Source organism: Grampus griseus, assembly GCF_964374135.1.
Source record: "Grampus griseus genome assembly, chromosome: 2".
In the NCBI taxonomy this organism is placed as follows: Eukaryota; Metazoa; Chordata; class Mammalia; order Artiodactyla; family Delphinidae; genus Grampus; species Grampus griseus.
In genome coordinates, this window is record NC_139018.1 from 76420300 (window position 1) to 76439904 (window position 19605).

A 19605-nucleotide genomic window follows, 5' to 3' on the forward strand; every position below is an offset into this window, starting at 1 on the left:
ACAGGCACAGCAGTCAGTTAAAACAAAGCCTCATAGTTCTATTGGGTGGAGGGTTGGGGGAGTGGAGGATATTGCCTGGTGTAGAAAGACTGAAGGTTGAACACCAAGGGAGTGTTGGGAGGAGCAGTTCTTGTCAAGCCACAGAAGATCTATTACATTCTTGGCCCTGGGCAGTTGTACACCTTCATCTCACCTTAGGACAACAGTGTGATGCTTCCCCACGACTCATTCCTGAACCTAGACTATCTGCCATAAAGGCCTTACTTTATCTGTCTAATAGGGAATGTCTCTTCCTTATAAATTTGTAAGGTCAGGGTCACCATGTTTTACATTTATGCAACGAAAATGAAAGGAGACAATGAACCATGAGCTTTCAGATTTCTTACAGACTTCATGATCTTTGACAAATGACATTAAAAAATAGTGAGTACACGAGCAGGCCTGTGGTCAGAGAATCTAAACCTTACTAAACAGAAGTGGTTCACTTCTTGGGCTTGTGTGAATCAGTGCCTTTTCCCCAGTGTTCTAGTCTATGACTATATTTGCAGTAAGAAATAGGTACAAGATTTTTCGTATCTATTTAAATAAATAAAATTTTAGTTCCTGTCTACTAGCTTACAAAAACAGGGTCTCTAAAAAGTGAAAACACAATCCTTTAAAAAAAATTGTATTATTTTCAAACCAAAGATATATGTAAATCCATATGTCTTTAAGGAAGGATTAAAATCTTCCTCCCCAGCACGTCTTTTCCCTGCTTGCTCCTAACCCTGGACCTTTGTTTGAGAGAGAGGTATTAATTCCAATACACAAACAAGGGTCTGGGGCTCTGTTCAGAAAGGACAAAATCACGTGGTAAACCTCTTCTCACCTTCTCCGCAGATTTTACCGCTATATTAAGGGAAGAGAGTGCACCATAACCTCCCTGCCCATCAGATAACCTCTATATGCGCCTCTTAATTCTCAGGTGGGTTTCCCGTGTGCCCAGGTATCTAGAGTTCTTGTATTATGCATCCTTTCTGGGCACCAGAGGCGCAGACGTCGATGTCTCAGCAGAGTATCAAGATAAGGGACTAGAAGACAGTCTAGTAGTGACTCTGCTCCAAGTGGAGCCTTTTCGAGAGGTTGACAGGACACGGAAAATTTTCAGTTTTGTAGAATGTCTTGGATTTTTGCCTGGGTCAAAATTCTATTTCATTTGACAGATGCCAGGCGTACTGAATACATCTATAATATGGAAGATAGAGAGTAACACCCCGGGCGAAGGCTCCATAGCTCAGGGGTTAGAGCACTGGTCTTGTAAACCAGGGGTCGCGAGTTCAAATCTCGCTGGGGCCTTCTGGATCATTTTTCCCTCCGAGGCCTCAAAGCGGCAGGGGCCGAAAAACGGTGCCACTGCGGCGGTGCTCGGCAGATACCACCTCTCCTCGGCAGTGCCTGAGAGGAAGTTCAGGCAAAATGGACGCATAATAATTCCCTTGCTGCTCACCCGGTCTGGATCCACCATAGCTGCTGATAAATGCCTCTCGGCGGCGTGAGGCTTGTGCAAGCTGGCTTAACAAACACGCATTCCTGCCAGTAGAAGGCTCTCAGATTCACATTTCTTTGAAAAACGCCTAGTGACGTGAGTGAGCCTTGGGGCCGAATTAAAAATCAGGAAAAGCGTGGCTCGTTGGTCTAGGGGTATGATTCTCGCTTAGGGTGCGAGAGGTCCCGGGTTCAAATCCCGGACGAGCCCCGTTTTCCTGCTTCTAATAAATAACGTATTTCATTTCTAATAAACAACTTATTTAATATACGTCTGTTACAGCATTTTGTTTACTCTGCTTTGAAAAGTTGAGCAAAGGCCCCCGAGGATGTGAAATAGCAAAGTTAGGGACAGCTCCAAGTTATCTATTGAATTCTGTCTGACGAAGCGGTTCCCCACTCTCCCTGGCGGGTAGGCGGACGTGGCAGTTCCGAGAGCGGGTAAGTCTCTTGACCTCTCAGTGCATCGGCTGTGAAATGGAAATGGTAACACGTTCCCTTTCCCTGCCTACCTCCAGGGACCCCATTCAGTAAAATAAAATAGTGTTTGGGAGACTGCTTGGCAACGTCAAATAGTGCTAAATACGGGGATCTGTTCCCCATCCCCCCCGCCCCTCCTCCCCAAGGGAACTGGGATCTCAAACATACTAACATAATCACCATTTTATGAGTGTGATAATTACCGTTTAAAAGAGTTTTTATGTATTATCATATAGTGTCGTGTCTTTTCTTTCTCCTCCCCCCCCCCGCCTCCGTCTCTTTTTTTTAAAAAAAACACTCCTGTGGAGTAGGGAACGAATTCTGTTAACTCTAGCAGAGCAGCAGAGAAAGGAGGGAATGTAAATCCCCAAAGGCAAATTTTAAAGGCTAAATTTTTTAAAAAATGTTTTGTGGACCCTTATCAACTTTCTTTATTAAGTGAATAACTATTACAGAAAAGAATAACTCCTTTAGAAGTGAACTATATCCCCTTCCTGCAGCCAGTTCACCAACATCCACATTCATATTCTCTGTCTTCCCTCCTGTTTCAAGGCTCATCTTTCTCATCTCCTATTTAAGGCAACTCCTTCACTTTCTCATCGGATGAATCCCCTTTGCTCTCCCTTACTCAAGGGCTTGATTTCTGCAATCAACCTTCCCTGCTACAGCCCCTAACAACAACCATTTCTCCCAGTGTACAAGATCATTCCCATCAGCATACAAACATAGCATCTCCAAGTCCTTCAAGATCATAATCAGACTTTTATCTCCACCACTCCACGGAGATCACTCTTGTCAAGGTCACTAATGACTTTGTTTCCAAATCTAAAGGTTAGTTCTCACTCTTCATCATACTTGACTTCCCAGCAGCATAGGGATACTATACTCCTCATTTCAGGAGGCTACTTTTTAGTCTCTTTTGCTGGCCCCTGCTTTCCTGAACTGTCAATTTACAGATGCCTTCTTGTCCTCCTTTTTGGATCAGTCTACATATACTCATCCAATCATTTGGCTTTAAATGCCGTCTCTATACTGATGATCCTTAAATTTGTATCATAAGACTTGACCTAGGTTTGTACATATAGTCACCTGCTTGCCCCACATGAATGAGTTATAGGTATCTGAAATTTACCATGTCTCAAACACTACTCCTTATCTCCTGCCACTCTTCTTCCAACTGCCCTTCCACCACCATCCATGTCTCAGAAAATAGATCCATCATTCATCCAGTTCCCCTATACATTACATCCAATCTACCAACAAAGCCTATTGGGCGTACCTTCATCCATTTCCCAACGCATTCACTGCTAGTACCCTAGTCCAAACTCTCCTTCATCTTTTGACTGTACTCCCACAATAGCCTTCTAACTCATCTTCCTACTTCCTCTCTACTCCCTACTCTAGAGAGGAGCCAGAATTATCCTATTAAAATACAAGCCAAAAAAAAAAAAAAATCTCTTCAGTTCAAAAACATCCAGTAACTTCTCACACATAGAATATAATCCATGATCTTGCCCTTGCATGTTCTGGCCCTGACTACCCCTCTGAGCCTGGCTCCAATCCCCTCCTCCTCCTTCTCACTCGTTCTTCTGGCTACACTGGTCTTCTTACTGTTCCTCAAATACATGGACCTTGTTTCCTATTATGGATCTTTCACTTGCTGTTTCCTCTTTCTGGAATATTATTCCTTCAGATATTCCTTCTGTGCTCAAACGCCACCTCTTTAGAGACATCTTCCTTGACCACTCTTTCCAAAATGGCCCCCAGTCATCACTAGCCCCTGTACAAATCTATTTTTCTTCACAGCATTTATCACTACTTGACACATTTATATACATTTAATTATTTCTTTTTTTCTTCTCTTTCCTCCCCTCTTAGGATGTAAGCTCCACAAGAGAAAAGATTTTGTTATGCTCGCTGCAGTACCCTCAGCACTTAGCCCTGTGTACACGTATAGTAGGTGATTAATAATGAATGAATGAATGAATGAATGAATGAATATTACCATATTCCTGGGTGCACCTGCTGGCTTCCAGAAGCCACAATTAAACAGCATTTATTTTTGGCTTTTGTAGACTCAGATTGGAATCTTCCCAAAGGACAGGAACCATGGTTTTGGTTTACAATACAAATGGAGAGCCTAAATCAGTCTTCGTCTCTCCACTTTGGCCCAAGTACCCAATTCAGGCGTCTCCTCAATAAAAAACTACTAAACTGCTTATCTGTGGGTAGCAGAATGACACATATCTATATTGATAATTACAGGACTTTCACATTTCTACATTTTTACTGTAGCTTTCTGTGGACAATTTGATCTTTTATTATCTAATCTTTAGTGGAATTTCAACCCAGATGGGAGAAAAGAAAGAGATAGCCCTGTGGTCTGAAATGTGGCAAAAGGTGTGTTTAAGCAATGAAAACACTTAACATTTTTTGATTGCCAAACTGTTCTAAGCACCTTACATGTGCAAACTAAGTTTTATAACATTTCCATGAGGAATCTCCATATTTACACATGAAGAAACTGAGGCACGCAGAAGATAAGCAATTTGCCTAAGGCCACACAGCTAGTAGTGTGAGAATAGGACTCTGGTGGTCTAACAGCAGCAGCGGAGCCCGGCGTTTCCACACCCACACCACATCACTACACTGCCTTCCTTTACACTGCCTTTGTTTTGTGCGTGATGATGTCTTACAATGTTCCGAGACCGTTTTCAAATAGTATGGCTTACTTTTCCAATGTGCTTTGTGAGCTTCCCTTGCGGGCAGGCATCGTGTTTTATTCATTTTTTCTGTAACCCCCCAACAGTAGAGCAGTGCCAATAACAATAAAAGTGCTCATGATATGCGCTTTGGCTGAGTGAAGAAAGGCAAAGCAAAGCTTACAGGTTTATATTAAAGTCCTAGCACCTTACCAATGGGAAACCATGGATTCAAAGGCATTATTATGACCTTACGATGGTATTAATGTCTATCATTAAAGAACTTTGACTTATGAAAGACTCAGAAACATGACAAGTCGCAAAACAGTGCAAACCCAGATTCTCTATCAAGTATAGACAAGCGGTTGGACAAGAGAGGAAAGTAAATAAACTCTGTCTTTAAGTGGCAGGACCAGCGCATTCATGGCTGTGACACCCAAGAGTGTTACAAAAACCACTTGGCAGCGGTGGGATTCGAACCCACGCCCCCGAAGAGACTGGAGCCTTAATCCAGCGCCTTAGACCGCTCGGCCACGCTACCCTACACCGAACACTCTGCAAGCATTTCCTGTACCCTCCACTCTCCTCCCCTTCACGCCACATGGTTCATATATTTATCTTTTTAGGAGGCTCTTCGCATCTCTTTTTTCCCCCTTTCTTCCCGATTTGTTGTGCTTTCTTTCCTCTTTGTAGCCACAGTGCTTGAGATTGATGGAAAGAGTCGTATTACACAAGCGCAGGGAGTCTCGAGAGACCCAACAACCTTTGTTAGCTCTAACGGGTACAGAGCGCCTACCTAGGCTGGTCACCCGGGAGAGTCGGGGTCCTCTCGGGCCTCGGGCGGGCTCTCCACGGAGGGCGCCACACGGCGAGAGCTTTCGCTACTTGAGATGCTGAGTCTGGGGTCCTGCGGAGAGAAGGCGCCTGGATCTTCCCGGAGGAAACGCGGAAGCTCACCGGGCGGTGAGTTCCATAGCATGTAAGGCAGGGCCAGAGACGTCCCAGCCTGGCCGAGCCCAGGAACAGGTCAGTAATGTGCCGAAGCCAGAAGTCTCCGGAATTGGGCCCAGCTCTCCGGCCGACAGCGGGCAGAGAGGTCGGTACAGTTCAGGGAGACGCCCTGCTGGGAACGCGGGTCCTCTCCCCTCCCCAGTGCCACGGGATCACCCCTCAGCCTGTGACTGTCCCTGATGAGATTGCCTGCCATCATTCCCGCAGCATCTCTGGCCCACTCGGAAGCGAAAATATGCAGCGCAATTAATGTTGATCCTGAACCTTTTTTCCTAAAAAAGGTGTGGCACTGCATTCGGAAATTTGGACGAGAGCGTGCAGTGATTTGTTCCTCCACTAGGTGTCATCCATGCCCACAGTTGGTAAAAGAAGAGTTTACAACCATGGACGTGGCGAAAAGTTTCCATACTAAAGTTTAGAAATGGAAACGTGGCTTGCGTGGCTCGTTGGTCTAGGGGTATGATTCTCGCTTAGGGTGCGAGAGGTCCCGGGTTCAAATCCCGGACGAGCCCTACTTTTCCTAGCCAACGGTCTTGGTCTTGATCTTTACCTTACCTCCCATAAAGCCTCTGATTTATTGATGTTAAACACCATCACATTAAGCAAGCACCCTATGTAGCTACTATTACAGTATGAACACTAGTGTATAATCCACTATTGCAGATTTATATGTATCTTTAGGCCAATGCTCCTTGTATTATTAATTCACGAGGATAAATGACAGATGTTATTAGGTATATTTCATACAGTATTTCTTCTACGAAATCATTATTTCTAAAATCAACCATCATTTCTCTTTTGCAGTTTTTTTGTTATTAGCCAGGAATTGTTCCTTCAGGACTTAGGGAGGTGTATTTTATATTAACAGCTTCGCATAACCCTCAATTTTCCTCCACTGTAAGCCTGGGGGCCCCCTGGGTGCTGGGACCTCCGCAGGTCAGCAAGTGCAACGACGTGTCTCGTCAAAGAAAGCCTGGACTCCCTCCCTCAGTCAAGCCTAACATTCCAGGGCCCTTGGGTGTGTGCGTCGGGGTACGGGAGTCGCTGGTAACACAGCACCCAGGGAGTGAACTTCTCAACAGGGACGCTCAAGCCTGCCTGCAGATGAGGCTTAACCTGTAACCATTCACTGCGGTGTCCAACACCGAACCAATTACATTGGGGTCTTTGAGGATGGGGTCCCCACATGGTTATGCCCTTCACCCCTACTCGCTCCCTACCTGCTGGGTATGCAGTGTTCACATCCTCTTATTTCAGTCTGATGTGCCCTGACTCACCTGATGAACAAGACCCAGAAACCACAGGTATTTTTCACCTCACTCTTAATTATTCTCCTGAGTATTTAACTTCTAGTACCTCTTCAGACATATGGAAGAACTGTGAAACAAATAATCTTGGAATCATCTTTTAGCGCTTCCTCTTATAACCTACGGTCAGTCCTGTAACAAATGATGTTGGCTGTACTTTTAGAATATTTCCAGAGTCCAAACACCTCTCACCACCTCCTCCACCACCTTTGTAATCCAAGGCACAACGACCTCTCCCCTGCACTAGTGCAGTAGCCCCTTAGCAAGCCTCCCTGGTTGGCCCTGGTGTCTATTCTCAACATAGCATAGATGTAACCAAGTAGGACCCTATGGGACCTTCCCGGGACAGGCCTTCCCCCATATCCTCTGCTTTAGCTCCTCTCTGAAGTACCTAGATAACAGTATTTGATGCACATTTCCAGAGTTGTTTCCAGAGTTGTTTTACAGATGTGAAACCGCCCCCCCAAATGGAAGATGTTAACTACTTGATGACCATGAGCACACAGCCCCAGGCCTCCTGGAGCCTAAGGACTGATAGTGTTAACCCCTGTGACACCGCTCTGTTTCGTCACCATCAGCCAATCAGAGAACTGTACATGAGCTGATCACATACCCTGCGACCACCCTCCCTCACCTGGCTTTCAAAAATCCTTTGCCGAAACCCTTCAGAGAGCTCGGATTTTTTAGAGCAAGAGCCAGCCAGCTCCTTGCGTGGCCCTGCAATAAACCTTTCTCTTGCTCCAAACTCCGACATTTCAGTTTGTCTGGCCTCACTGTGCATTGGGCACATGAACTTGTGCTAACATTGGGCACATGAACTTGTCCTATTAAAGCCTAGGACAGAGCTGATCATTGCTCTGCTTAAAATCCTTTGATGCATCTCCATTTCATTTCATATAATATTAAAACTCCTTGCCATGGCTTTAAATGGCTTTAATGACTTCGCCATTTCTTGGACTCCCCTCACTTTTTTGACCTCATCTCCTACTGTCAGCTGTCTTCCCACTACATTAGCCTCTAGTACTCCTCAGAGATTTCCACCCTTTGTCAGCTGTCTTCCCACTACATTAGCCTCTAGTACTCCTCAGAGATTCCCACCTCAGTAACTTTGCACATGCTCTTCTCTCTGCTTTGAATCTTATCCGCTTCATATCTGCATGGCTCTGACCACTGTGCATGAAATAGCACCCCTTTGCTCTCTACTCCCCCTTCTCTACTTTAATTTTCTTCTTTGCACGTACCACCACCTGACTTCTGCTGCTGCTCCCGCTTTGTTGAATTCTCCCTCCCCAACCACTAGAATGGAAGCTCCGCAAGAACAGGACATCGTTGTTGTTGTTGTTGTTTTTACTGCCAAAGCCTCCTGTTCAGAGGCTGGAACAGTTCTTAACACCTAATAAATACTCAATAAATATTTGTTTAATGAATCGTGTGAATTGTTTTATTTTACTTATTTATTTATTTATTGCCACAGAGCAGAGTCCTAACCACTGGAAGTCAGGGAATTCTCTGTGTGAACTGTTTTAGATCAAAAAGGAATCCCGGATCCTGGACACAGAGGGGAATAAGGAGCATGGAGGTACTGGGGACGTGAACAGAGGGCTCTTGCAGTGTGGGTTATCCACTGTGTGTGCCACCCTCTGGGAAAGGCTGAGGGAGGGCCATGCCTGAAATATATCTTCTAGCAGCTCTCCTTCTCGGCCACAGTATGGACCTGTGAATGCTTTACAGAAGGGTTGAAAAGGTCTCCCAACTGGACATAAAGAAAGGCACAAAGTAGGCTCTCGCCGCTGTAAATCGCGCATCAGCACCGTTGACTTCTGTTGCAAACTTCCTCCAGGCAGAGATGCTGAAGTACAGGGCTGCTTCAGGCTTCCATGGCTTTGGGCAAATTCTGAACCAGATAGTGTTTTGAGGTCACTCTGTAGGGTTGCATTTAGCCATTCTGTAAGAGTGTGTAAAACAAGTGACTTAACAAGATGAGGAACAAAAGTCCATGAAAGGGAGACTGCGGAGGAGAGGAAAAAGGTTAGGGAAGGAGGTGTATAACCCAGCAGGACTTCATCAACTTCACTTGACCAGGTTTTGTGATGAGGGGTCACTCTGAGTATGAGTCCCAAGGAGGCATTGCTCACATGTGGGGAGAATGCCGGCAGGAGTATATGAAATGGGGTGAAAAGCTGTTGATGGTCACAAAGTACATGTGAATAGGCAAAGTGTCTCTGCTGCTCTCAGGAGCTATGAGTGCAGGTTGAAATCTGCCCCCTTGTGGACAAACCAAATATTACCACGGGTCTTCCCTTTAAGGTCTTGCAGATTAAAAATTCATTCCTAGGGACCTCACTACTTTTTGCTCATCCTTCCATGTGCATTATAGGCAGGTGGAACTTATAGCGGAGAGAGCTGTGTTATTGTCCAGGGAGATGGTGTTCACGGGATTAAGCTGAACTACTTATTAAAGTAGATGGCGTCCCATGGCTATAGAGGGAAAGCAGAAAACAGCTAGCATCCACTAGCAAAACTCTTGAGTTGCTTTCAACAGCTAAAAGTGAGAGTTAAGAGTGACAATCACAGATTTAAAGTCTTCAAGTAGAAGTGAATCAACATTTTTCTTTCCTTTTATTGGTCGTTCTGATCTTATGTCCATATGGTGCTACAGGGTCCCACCAAAAGTATCAAAAAGGATTGTTAAGTTTTGCAAAGGATAGCTTTTTGATACTATTGTTAAAGAACAAAATCTAGTTCTTTTAGGACATTTACTCATGGATTCTTCCATTCAATCAGAATATAAAGAGTATTTTTTGAGCAAACATTTGTTGAACATTTGTTGTATTCCAGGCACTATGCTTGGAGCAGAGATTACTTCAGGGAACCAGACAGATGTGGTTTCTGCCCTCATGAAACAATCAAATAGTTTTTCAAAAACCAAGAAATACAGTTAATTTATTATGCTAGTGATAAGGGCCACAAAGGAAAAGTACAGAGTGTGACACAAGCAAAACAGAGGCTGTTCACTTCCCCTGGGGTTTCTGGGAAGGCTTGTCTAAGGAAAGGAGGCACACACAGGATTTAAGCAGGTAGAATGGGGAAGGGTGAATGGAGTAAGGAACATAATGAGGAAACTAGGTGTTAAAACCTTGAGTTGGGAGGAAGCCTGATGAGTTCAGGGGACTGAAAAGGGGAGTGTAAGGAGATAGACAGAGAGAGGAAGGGTGGTTTGGGTGAGGCTCCCTTGCAAGGCCTGGTAGGCAGCGGTAGGGACTGTGGTCATTATTTTAAGACTTATGGGGGAAAAAAAGATTTATGAAAAGCTATTGACACCGTTTAGGTGGGTGTGTGGGTGGAGAGCACAGGCACAGAACTAGATTTGTGTTTTACAAAGATTACTGTGATATAGTAGGGTTTGCACGAAAAGCCACGGGGACCCCCATTTCAGCTTTCTAATAAGCAAGCACAGAGCCCTGCATCAGGGAAGGTTACGACCGAATGTGTGTTATCCACTCTAAAATTGTTCTCTGTTTTTATCTTGTGCATTCCACCAACTCTGCCAGCTCCCAGAGCCACTTCAAAGGAGGTCAGTGAGGCCCGTGGAATGCAGGTCAGGGTCACAGAGCTAGTTAGTGGCAAAGTCGGTATGAAGATAGGAACCTCGCTTTCATGACTCCCAGACCACTGCTCATTTTGTTCTAGCTGGAGACTTCTGAAAAGGAAGGGTGTTTTTTTGTTGGTGGTGGGTTTTATTTTTGGTTTTGATTGTTTGCTTTTTTTTTTTTTTTGCGGTACGCGGGCCTCTCACTGCTGTGGCCTCTCACGTTGCGGAGCACAGGCTCCGGACGCGCAGGCTCAGCGGCCATGGCTCACGGGCCCAGCCTCTCCGTGGCATGTGGGATCTTCCCGGACCGGGGCATGAACCAGTGTCCCCTGCATCGGCAGGCGGACTCTCAACCACTGCGCCACCAGGGAAGCCCTGTTTGCTTATTTTTTATTGCATCTGGGCTCTTTAGGGCCTTGGTGATTATTTGCTGATTAGCCATCATTCATTCATCTGCTTTCAAGGAATCTTATCTGATTTTCAGGGAAGCTGGAACTGGCCCCCAAGAGGAGAGCAGAGCTGGGAATGGCAGGACAGCTGTGAATGTGCTTGGAGGTGCTGTAGGGGAAAGCTGGGTTAATGCTCCTTCCTCGATGAGGATTCAAAGGAAACTGTTGAGGGCTCAGCCTGGGGACACACATAAGAAGCCAGGTATGCAATGATCAAAGCATTCTCAGAAGTGGGAAACTGAAGGGCCTACCAAGCAGCTGTTTGATATGGTTACGGCAACCTCCCTTCAACCTGACCTCTCCTGGCCTATCACCTGGTGGCTGTCATTTGTGGAATACAAGTAAAATCACACACACACACACACACACACACACACACAGAAAAGGCTTGGTTTGCCCCCAAGGGAGTACAGGACCTCCCTCCTCCTGTGTGAATAGCCTGGGGCTGTACCTGCAAGGCTGAGGTTGATGACAGCCTCTGATTCAGAACATGTCCTGCCCAAATCAGGAGCAGCTCGTTCTTGGATATATGCAAGCTCCAGTCTGTCTACCTCACCTGGACAGAGACAGGGACGTAGTGGGAGGGCAGCTGGAAGAGCGCCCAGAGCGCCTTGTGAAGGTATTGCATGACTCTTGCTATTAACATCTTGTCTAGCAAACAGCTCTGCAGGTGCCAAGGGTAGCCAATCAACTCCCCCAGAACAGGGATGCTTCATGTCTTTTTTTTTTTTTTTTTTTGCAATAGTTAGTGTTTTTGATTTAGGGAGGTGTCTCTTTGATTTAGGGAGGTGGGGGGAAATAGAAGTGGTAGCCAGAGAATCGTCATCTCAAGAGGATAGTCACTGAGGTCATTTAAATGTAGTTCAAAGCCTTCATTTGTGACAGCAGAAAGGTAGATAGTCAAATTCTTCCTTCATTCTTTTCTACCACCTCCATTTTAGAGATAAAGGAACTGGGACTCTGAGAAGCGACAGGGCTTTCCCAAGATCACACAGCTAGTTAGTGGCAAAAGAAAAAGATCTAAAACCCTTTACCCTTTTTTGATCTCCTGTGAGTACCAGGCAGTGTGCTAGTGCAAGCAAGTACATTGTTCTGGCTCTCCAGTGACACACTGGCACAGGGGACAGGAGGCCAAATACACCCTTTGCCATTACCACACAGTAATCACTAATGCTAAGTTGTGTACAGGAAGCTTGAAGGAAGGCTTCATATGGAGACTCAAGGAGAAGATGGAGGTTGTTAATTCAAAGAAGGATTCCTGGAGGAACGGATAAAGTCCCATGCCCTTTGCACAGCAGTCAGAGATATTTCTTGATACATGGGCTTACATCGAATGCCTGAGAGTTTGTGGGAAAAAGCATGAATTTCCTCATGGGCAAAGTCCACTTCCAAGGTTAGAAAGAAGCTTGAGCTATCTATCTTCTGACTGTTGTCCACACCAGGGTAGTAGATGAAGATAGTTTGGGGGGCTTCTTATTGAAACTGAACAGGGAGGAAGGAGAGCAGATCTCAACCCAGAGGTACTTCCAAACTTCTGTCTTAAGAGTGGTGCTGGGGGTTTCCCTGGTGGCGCAGTGGTTGAGAGCCCACCTGCCGATGCAGGGGACGCGGGTTCGTGCCCCGGTCCGGGAAGATCCCACATGTTGCGGAGCGGCTGGGCCCGTGTGCCCTGGCCGCTGAGCCTGCGCGTCCAGAGCCTGTGCTCCGCAACGGGAGAGGCCACAACAGTGAGAGGCCCACGTACCGCAAAAAAAATAATAATAATAAATTCCAGTAAGATTCCAAATCTGAAGATTCTTTTCATCTATAACAGTTTCTCCCTCTTTGTTTCCGTGCCACTTACCAATTGAAAAACTTGTTGGGTATCTTGCAGAATGTCTCACCATCTGGATTTGTTTTATTGCCTCCTTGAGGCATTATTTAACATGTGCCTCATTTCCCTTTATTTCCTATACACTGGAAGTTAAATCTAGGGCTTAATTAATTTAGATTCAATTGTTTGGCAAGGATACTTCCTGAACAATGCTGTGTACTTCCTATGGCATCATATTAAAAGGCACATAATAACTAGCTCTTCACTTCTCTGAATACCTAGGGGGTGGCATCCAGCTCTTCCATTGCAAAGTTTCCCATAAACCTCTCTCCTAATGGTTTTACGACCTACCAAATACATTTTGCCTGACTTAATAATTTCATAAATGATTATAAAATGGCGACTTTTAAAAATTTTATCATTCTTTTCATATCTATTAGTTATTATCCTTCTCTAAAGAAGAACTTTCCCTTACCACATGAAAGCTCTTTGGTTACCCTGAAATATAGTTCCTATGGGCTAGGCAGAATAAATGTGCAATTCTTATATTTTAATTATCAACTTTCATAGTCAGGGATTGATTTAGAGTCAGTTGGGGGATAGGGATCTTTATCTTTTCGCTGATGTGTCCCAAGTGTCTAGAATAGTGTCTGGCATAGGTAGGTGTTCAATAAATATGCGTTGAATGGAATAACATGTGAATGATAAAAGTTCCTTACAGTAGGTGACAAAAATCCCATAGAGTCATTACTGAGGAAATCGAGCCTTAGTACAACCGTGAATCGAGATCCTGAATCTGAACCCTGTACTCGAGGAGTTTTTATAAGGGAAGCTAATTAGAATGTTTGTCCCCCAGTTAGTGCTGTTGCCTAATACAGGTTCCATAGTGGGAAGGAGCAAGGACAGTATCCTTCCAGATCCCCCTGGGTCCCTGGGGAGGAAAGGGAAACTGTAATAATGACCAAGTTGAACTTCTCCCCAGATTAGTAGGGCAAAAGACCTAGAATTCGTTTTAATTTGATATAGAAGCAATAAGGTGAAGCCAATGTTCTTGCCCGAGTTTGTAGAATAAGATCTATACCAGCTGGGTAGCAAAATATTTGTTACTTACAATACTTCACTCAGTTTTTAAGTGACTCGATGCTCAGGAAGGGTCTTTCTTCGGTCACAGGGTGATTGATGGGAAGGTAGGGGGCACAGAGGGGCAGGTGGAATCCAGGAGACACAGAGGAGCTGGCACTATGGAGAAGGGAGGCTCTCAGGGCAGAGATGGAGAAAGCTGGGGGAGTTGAAAAGGAACTTGGGGGGTTTTACCGCAGATGGAGATTTTAAAAACTAGTTTTGTCTTGTTTGCGAGACAACCCGTACTCTATAACCAAGAAAACGTCCGTGGTATCTATTATTTGCTAAAACGCGGTGGAATTGGATTTGCTTGGGGAGATGTGTCAGAGTGGTGAGCCCTCTAGTCTGGTTGTCTATGGCTGCTTTACAGATGACCCCCAAATGGTGGCCGAAAACGATAACAACACTCATTTGCTCCTGAATCTGGAGGTTGAGCTCAACTGGGCAGTTCTCGCTCGAGGCCTCGCGTGTGGTTTTATTCACGGGGAGCTGAAACACGTGGAGCATTCTGGGCATCTCTCTCTCTCTGTGGCTTCTCCCTGTGTGGCCTCGACACAGTCAGACTTCTTTCTACGCGACCCCCAGAGGCAACGTCCTAGGAGAACCACAGCCCAGTGGAAGCTGTGTGACCGCGGCTCAGAGGTCATGCCATGCTGTGTAAGTGGGAGGAAACAGAGGCCCACCCAGGTTCTCAGGAAAGGACAGAGACTCTACCTCTTGCTAAGGGAGTGGTAAGGCTCTGGAAGAGGCTGTGGGATAGAAAATATTTTGTGGCCATTTTGGGGAAACTACAATCTGCTGCGTGACTTTAAGGTGAGCATGGCATGGGGCAACCGTAGAAGTCTTGCAAGGGTAGCCAACCACCTCTGTAGGACAGAATAACCTCCACAGTTTTCTGAAGGCACTGAAGCAGCCGGAGCTCTTTGAGAATTTCTCTCCCTCCATGTGTTCTCTCCACTGGTGGCCTCAACATGGTCGAACATCATACGTGGCAGCTGAAGGCATCCAGAGTGAGTGTTCGCTTCCTTTGCGGTCCCTTTGAGGCCGTTGCCTAGTCTCAGACAATACTGGAGCTGGGTCGGTTTCTAGCAGTCCTGGAGGAGAGCTTATTAATTTGACAAAATGAGTGGTGAGGGGAATTACTAATGTTGTTTTACATCCTGGCACAAATATTTGTCTCCAGCCACTACCTGCCTCCTGCAGTCTCCTGAGGGTGACTTGAGGCTTAACAAAGGGAGGGTGGTGGGAACTTTAGGTCAAATGCAGTCATCTGATAATAGGCCCAGTTTCTTCCTCCCCTTCTCCACCTCTTCCTCCCCTTCTCCACCTCTTCCTCCTCTTTCCCCTCCATCCCCTTCCTTCCTTCTTTCCCTCTTTTCTTCTTTCCTCCCTTCCCTCTTCAGGTGTGCAGAATTGAGTTGATCATATTCTGTTTATGGCCCATGCTAGGCCTCTCTTTTGTTTTATTCAATTTTATTATTTTCCCTTTTTATTCCTTATCCCTGCTTCTATTTCTCTCATCCTCATGGGCATCTGTCTTAGAGTATTTAATCCACGTTCTTCCATCCTACTTAAATATTGTATGTCCTTGGAAAATTTTTTATATTATTTTGGAGCATGCGTGTTTTCAATTTAAATCAACTGGAAATGATTTTCATTGTTTCTTTTTTTCACACCACACCAAATAGCCTGTTGCTATTTGTAAAGCTAGTGCATTATTTGAAGCTGTTTTATACTATTTTATTTTATGTACGTAACACATGTTTACCTGTCCATCCCCTTCATGAGGGACATTTCAGTTACCTTTAGCTCTTTTCTGCCACCAGTTATGCCATGATGAACATCCCTGCACGTACTCCATCTGGAAGAACTATGTTGGAGTCTATGCCCAGGACAGGCTTACAAAGTCTCAGATTATACCCATTTATAATTTTGCCAAATACTTCCAGATTAGTTTCCAATATCACTACACCAATTCTCCTGCCCTGTAACATGTTTTCCAGCACTTGATATTAGATTTTCTAATTGTTGATAATCCAATGGTTATAAATCGATATCTTTTGGTTATGTTAATTTCCATTTATCTGATTACTAACGAAGTTAAGCATTGTTCGTCATCCATTTTCGCTTCCTCTTCTGAAATTGACTTTTTATAACTTTTGACAATCTTTTCTCCTCTGGAGTTTTTGTGTCTTTTTATTGTTGATATGGAGGAAATCCTTATCTCTAGATGTTAATCCTTAGTTGGTTTTAGGCATTACAAATGTTTTCTCCGAGGCTGCCAGCACTATTAAACAACTCTATTTCAGGAGGGTAAAACTCTGAAATGTAGAGGTAGGTCGAGTTGCCTCAGTTGAGGATAAATTTTGTAACAAGGGTTGATTCCTTGCCTGTAAACTTAGTATAACATCTGTAATTTGGTTGCTTGGAAGTCCTGGAAGGAAATATTGAACATGTCACAATAGGTAGAAAGAGTTCTTTTTATACAATGGAAATGTTTTTGCAAGATGGTGTGCAAATCAAAATCTGTTAATTGAAAAATTTGTCAACAGTTAGTAACTATGCACTTATACCCTTGTGGCATTTTTGCAACACGTATCCATAACAGAGCAGTTTGAATTGTGAAAGGACAACCAGAATGAAAGTTTCTGGAAAGTAAATAATCACCTCCTGCTTGTTCATTTTCATGGTCTTGAATTATGCTTTTGTTTTTGTTGCATACAAAGAGACACATTCTTTGAAGTCTTTTCTAGGATTCTCTGTCTTTCCCAGACAAGTTTTAACCCCCAAATAGCTTTCTAGTTGACAATTAGAAAGACACAGATACATACAAAGGAGGCTATGTAGCTGTCTTTCCAAAAAAGAAATCATTTCAGAGCAAGAAATAGTACAATTAAGTCCATTTTTTCCATGCCTATATCAAAGACTGGGAGATGTTGGCAACAAAAAGAATTCTATTGTTTCAATACCTTGAGCCACTCACTATCTTTTACCAAGCCCTCACCTACTAATTTTCCATGTAGGTCTCCCAAGTATACTATAATTCAGTGGTTCTCAAATTTTGCTGCATATTAGAGTCACTGGGAAAGCTTTTAATAATCTCAACTCCCAGGTCTTACCCAACACTAATTAAAGCAGAATGCCTCAAGGTGGCATTAAAAAATGCCTTGGAGATTCCAATGTTCAGCAGAGATTGGAAACCATTGCCATACTTGCCAGGAGTCCGGGGCTTTATCAAGGCTAATGTTAATGTCAGGGAATTGTTTCTGCCCTGTCCTGGACACCACGTGGGAATGAAACTTGCTGAAACTGGAGTTCAAGGGTTAAGCATTGAGAAAGTGAGATTTTTATTACTCTTGCCATCTCACATCTCTACCTGAAACTTTCTGCAACTCATTTCTTCATTAATGAAATGGAGATAACAGCTACTTCACAGGTTTGTAGTAAGGACTGATGAAAATTTGGAAAATAAACCGTACTGCATCTGGCACACTTCAGGACTATAATAAATGTTTTGAAATGTCAACGCTTGTTTAGTGAGGACACATTCAGGACCTGCCTTACCCAACTGTCCCTCGGAAAGTAACTTCTCTTCCCGCTGGCAGCCAAGCACACTCCCCTCCTACAGGCTCCTCCCTTTCTGCTTTTTCCCCTTGGCCTCCCCACACACAGCTGGCACCCTACCAGTTATTGTCTGGGAACAGTGAGACACAAAGGACTTTCTTGGATCCATGATCACAAGGATATGTTACCTGTGAGAGTTACAGCAAAAAGGAAAGGTGAGAGGATGTAGCACAGAACCAAGTAGGACTGACAGAGGGAGAGATTAGGAAGGAATTGGGAAGAACGGATTAATAGAAAGCGCTAAAAGCATATTGAATTTGGTGGGATCAAGGTTAAAACAATCATGGGAAAGAAAGTCATTCAGCAATACGAATAAAACAATCAGACAAGGGTACTTTTAATACCTTCCGTATGTTCTGCTCCATGTTAAACATTCTGAGGGATTCAGGAGAAATAGGAGATGAGATACTGACTGTTAAGGAGCTGTGGAGGCCAACAAACACAATACAACAGGAAAAATTAGAGAACAGTTCAGTGCCAAACTCTGAGAGCTGAAATGGTCAGAAACGGCTTTCTTGGGGAGCTGGACCTCCAGCTGGACCTTGCAGGGTTAGCATGATTTTCACCAACAGAGAGAAGGAAATAAAATATCAAAGGCTAGGGGAGCAAAGTCAGGGGATGGTGCTGGAGGAATCTGATTACCCTCTGATATTTTCTGCCTCCTCTTACTCTATAGGAGTTAGAGCAAAAGATGTGAAGGACCTCATACCCCTGGTAATACTAATGGTGATACTTTTCCTGCTGCTTCTATTCTGGGAAAATGAGCTGGATGAGGAAGTAATGGCGGCAACCTTAGAGCAGTTGCACGTGGACTACCCTCAGAGTGACGTTCCTGTAAGGTACTGCAACCACATGATCATACAAAGACTCATCAAGGAAGCCAACAACACCTGCAAAAAGGAGCATGTCTTCGTCCATGAGAGGCCTCGAAATATCAACAGTGTTTGCAATTCTCTCAGGAAGGTGTCTTGCCAAAACCATTCCACCCTTCTCTGCTTCCAGAGTGAGACCAAGTTCAAAATGACAGTCTGCAAGCTCATTGAAGGCACCAGATATCCTGCCTGCAGCTACCACATTTCCCCCACAGAGGGGTTTATTGTCGTCACTTGTGATAACATGGGGCCAGTTAATATCCAGAGATATGATGAATAACCTGAGACCAGCATCTGAGCCGGCCGCCCTCTCGTCTCCTCTCACAGAGGCACTGATGCTGGTTCTCCCTGAGGCGCACCTGAATTGTGGACATGGGGTCATGCCTTGAGTGAAATGCATTTATCCTTTCAGTATTGGTGAGCTGGGATCTTTTTATTCTGCTTTAATAAAAAAAATCTACCGAATTAAACCATAAACTCTGCATGTGTTTTAATTCCTTGTCCTTTTTCATTTGATGAGAGCCAAGGGTGAATCCTACACAGGACTGGGATTAGGTAAGGTGAGGGACTCACTTCACACGCAAAATTGAAGGAGCACCAAAACCCCCTGAGCAATATAGAGAAATAAATTTTTTAAAAATCAAAATTAATGCAAAAATCCCTGATGAACAAAATATCTGAATTTTAAATCAAGACCCATTCTGACAGGGTTAGATTTAGGATGAGGTGGGGTACACGAGTTGTACCAATGCAGGGTCAGATCCTGTTATTTTAAAAAAAAAATTTATTTTTTGCGGTTAAAATTTTGATAATTGTTCATCAGGGATTATTTTGCATTAAATTTATTTATTTATTTATTTATTTGGAAGTATAGTTGATTTACAATGTTGTGTTAATTTCTGCTGTACAGCAAAGTGATTCAATTATACATATACATATTTTTTTTATATTCTCTTCCATTGTGGTTTATCACAAGCTATTGAATATAGTTCCCTGTGCTATACAATAGGGCCTTGTTGTTTATCCATTCTATATATAATAGTTTGCATCTGCTAACCCCAAGCTCGCAGTCATCCCTCCCTCATCTCCTTCCCCCTTGGCAACCACAA

General features: G+C 44.1%; 1 protein-coding gene across 1 annotated transcript; it reads left to right on the forward strand.

The window, feature by feature from the left end:
• Positions 1–14943: 14943 nt before the first annotated feature.
• Positions 14944–18776, forward strand: RNASE12 (ribonuclease A family member 12 (inactive); the record flags this gene model as incomplete). Its single annotated transcript, XM_082647063.1, has 2 exons — positions 14944–15010; positions 18301–18776. 2 exons carry the CDS (start codon positions 14944–14946, stop codon positions 18774–18776), a joined length of 543 nt encoding a protein of 180 aa, XP_082503189.1.
• Between the last annotated feature and the right edge of the window lie 829 nt (positions 18777–19605).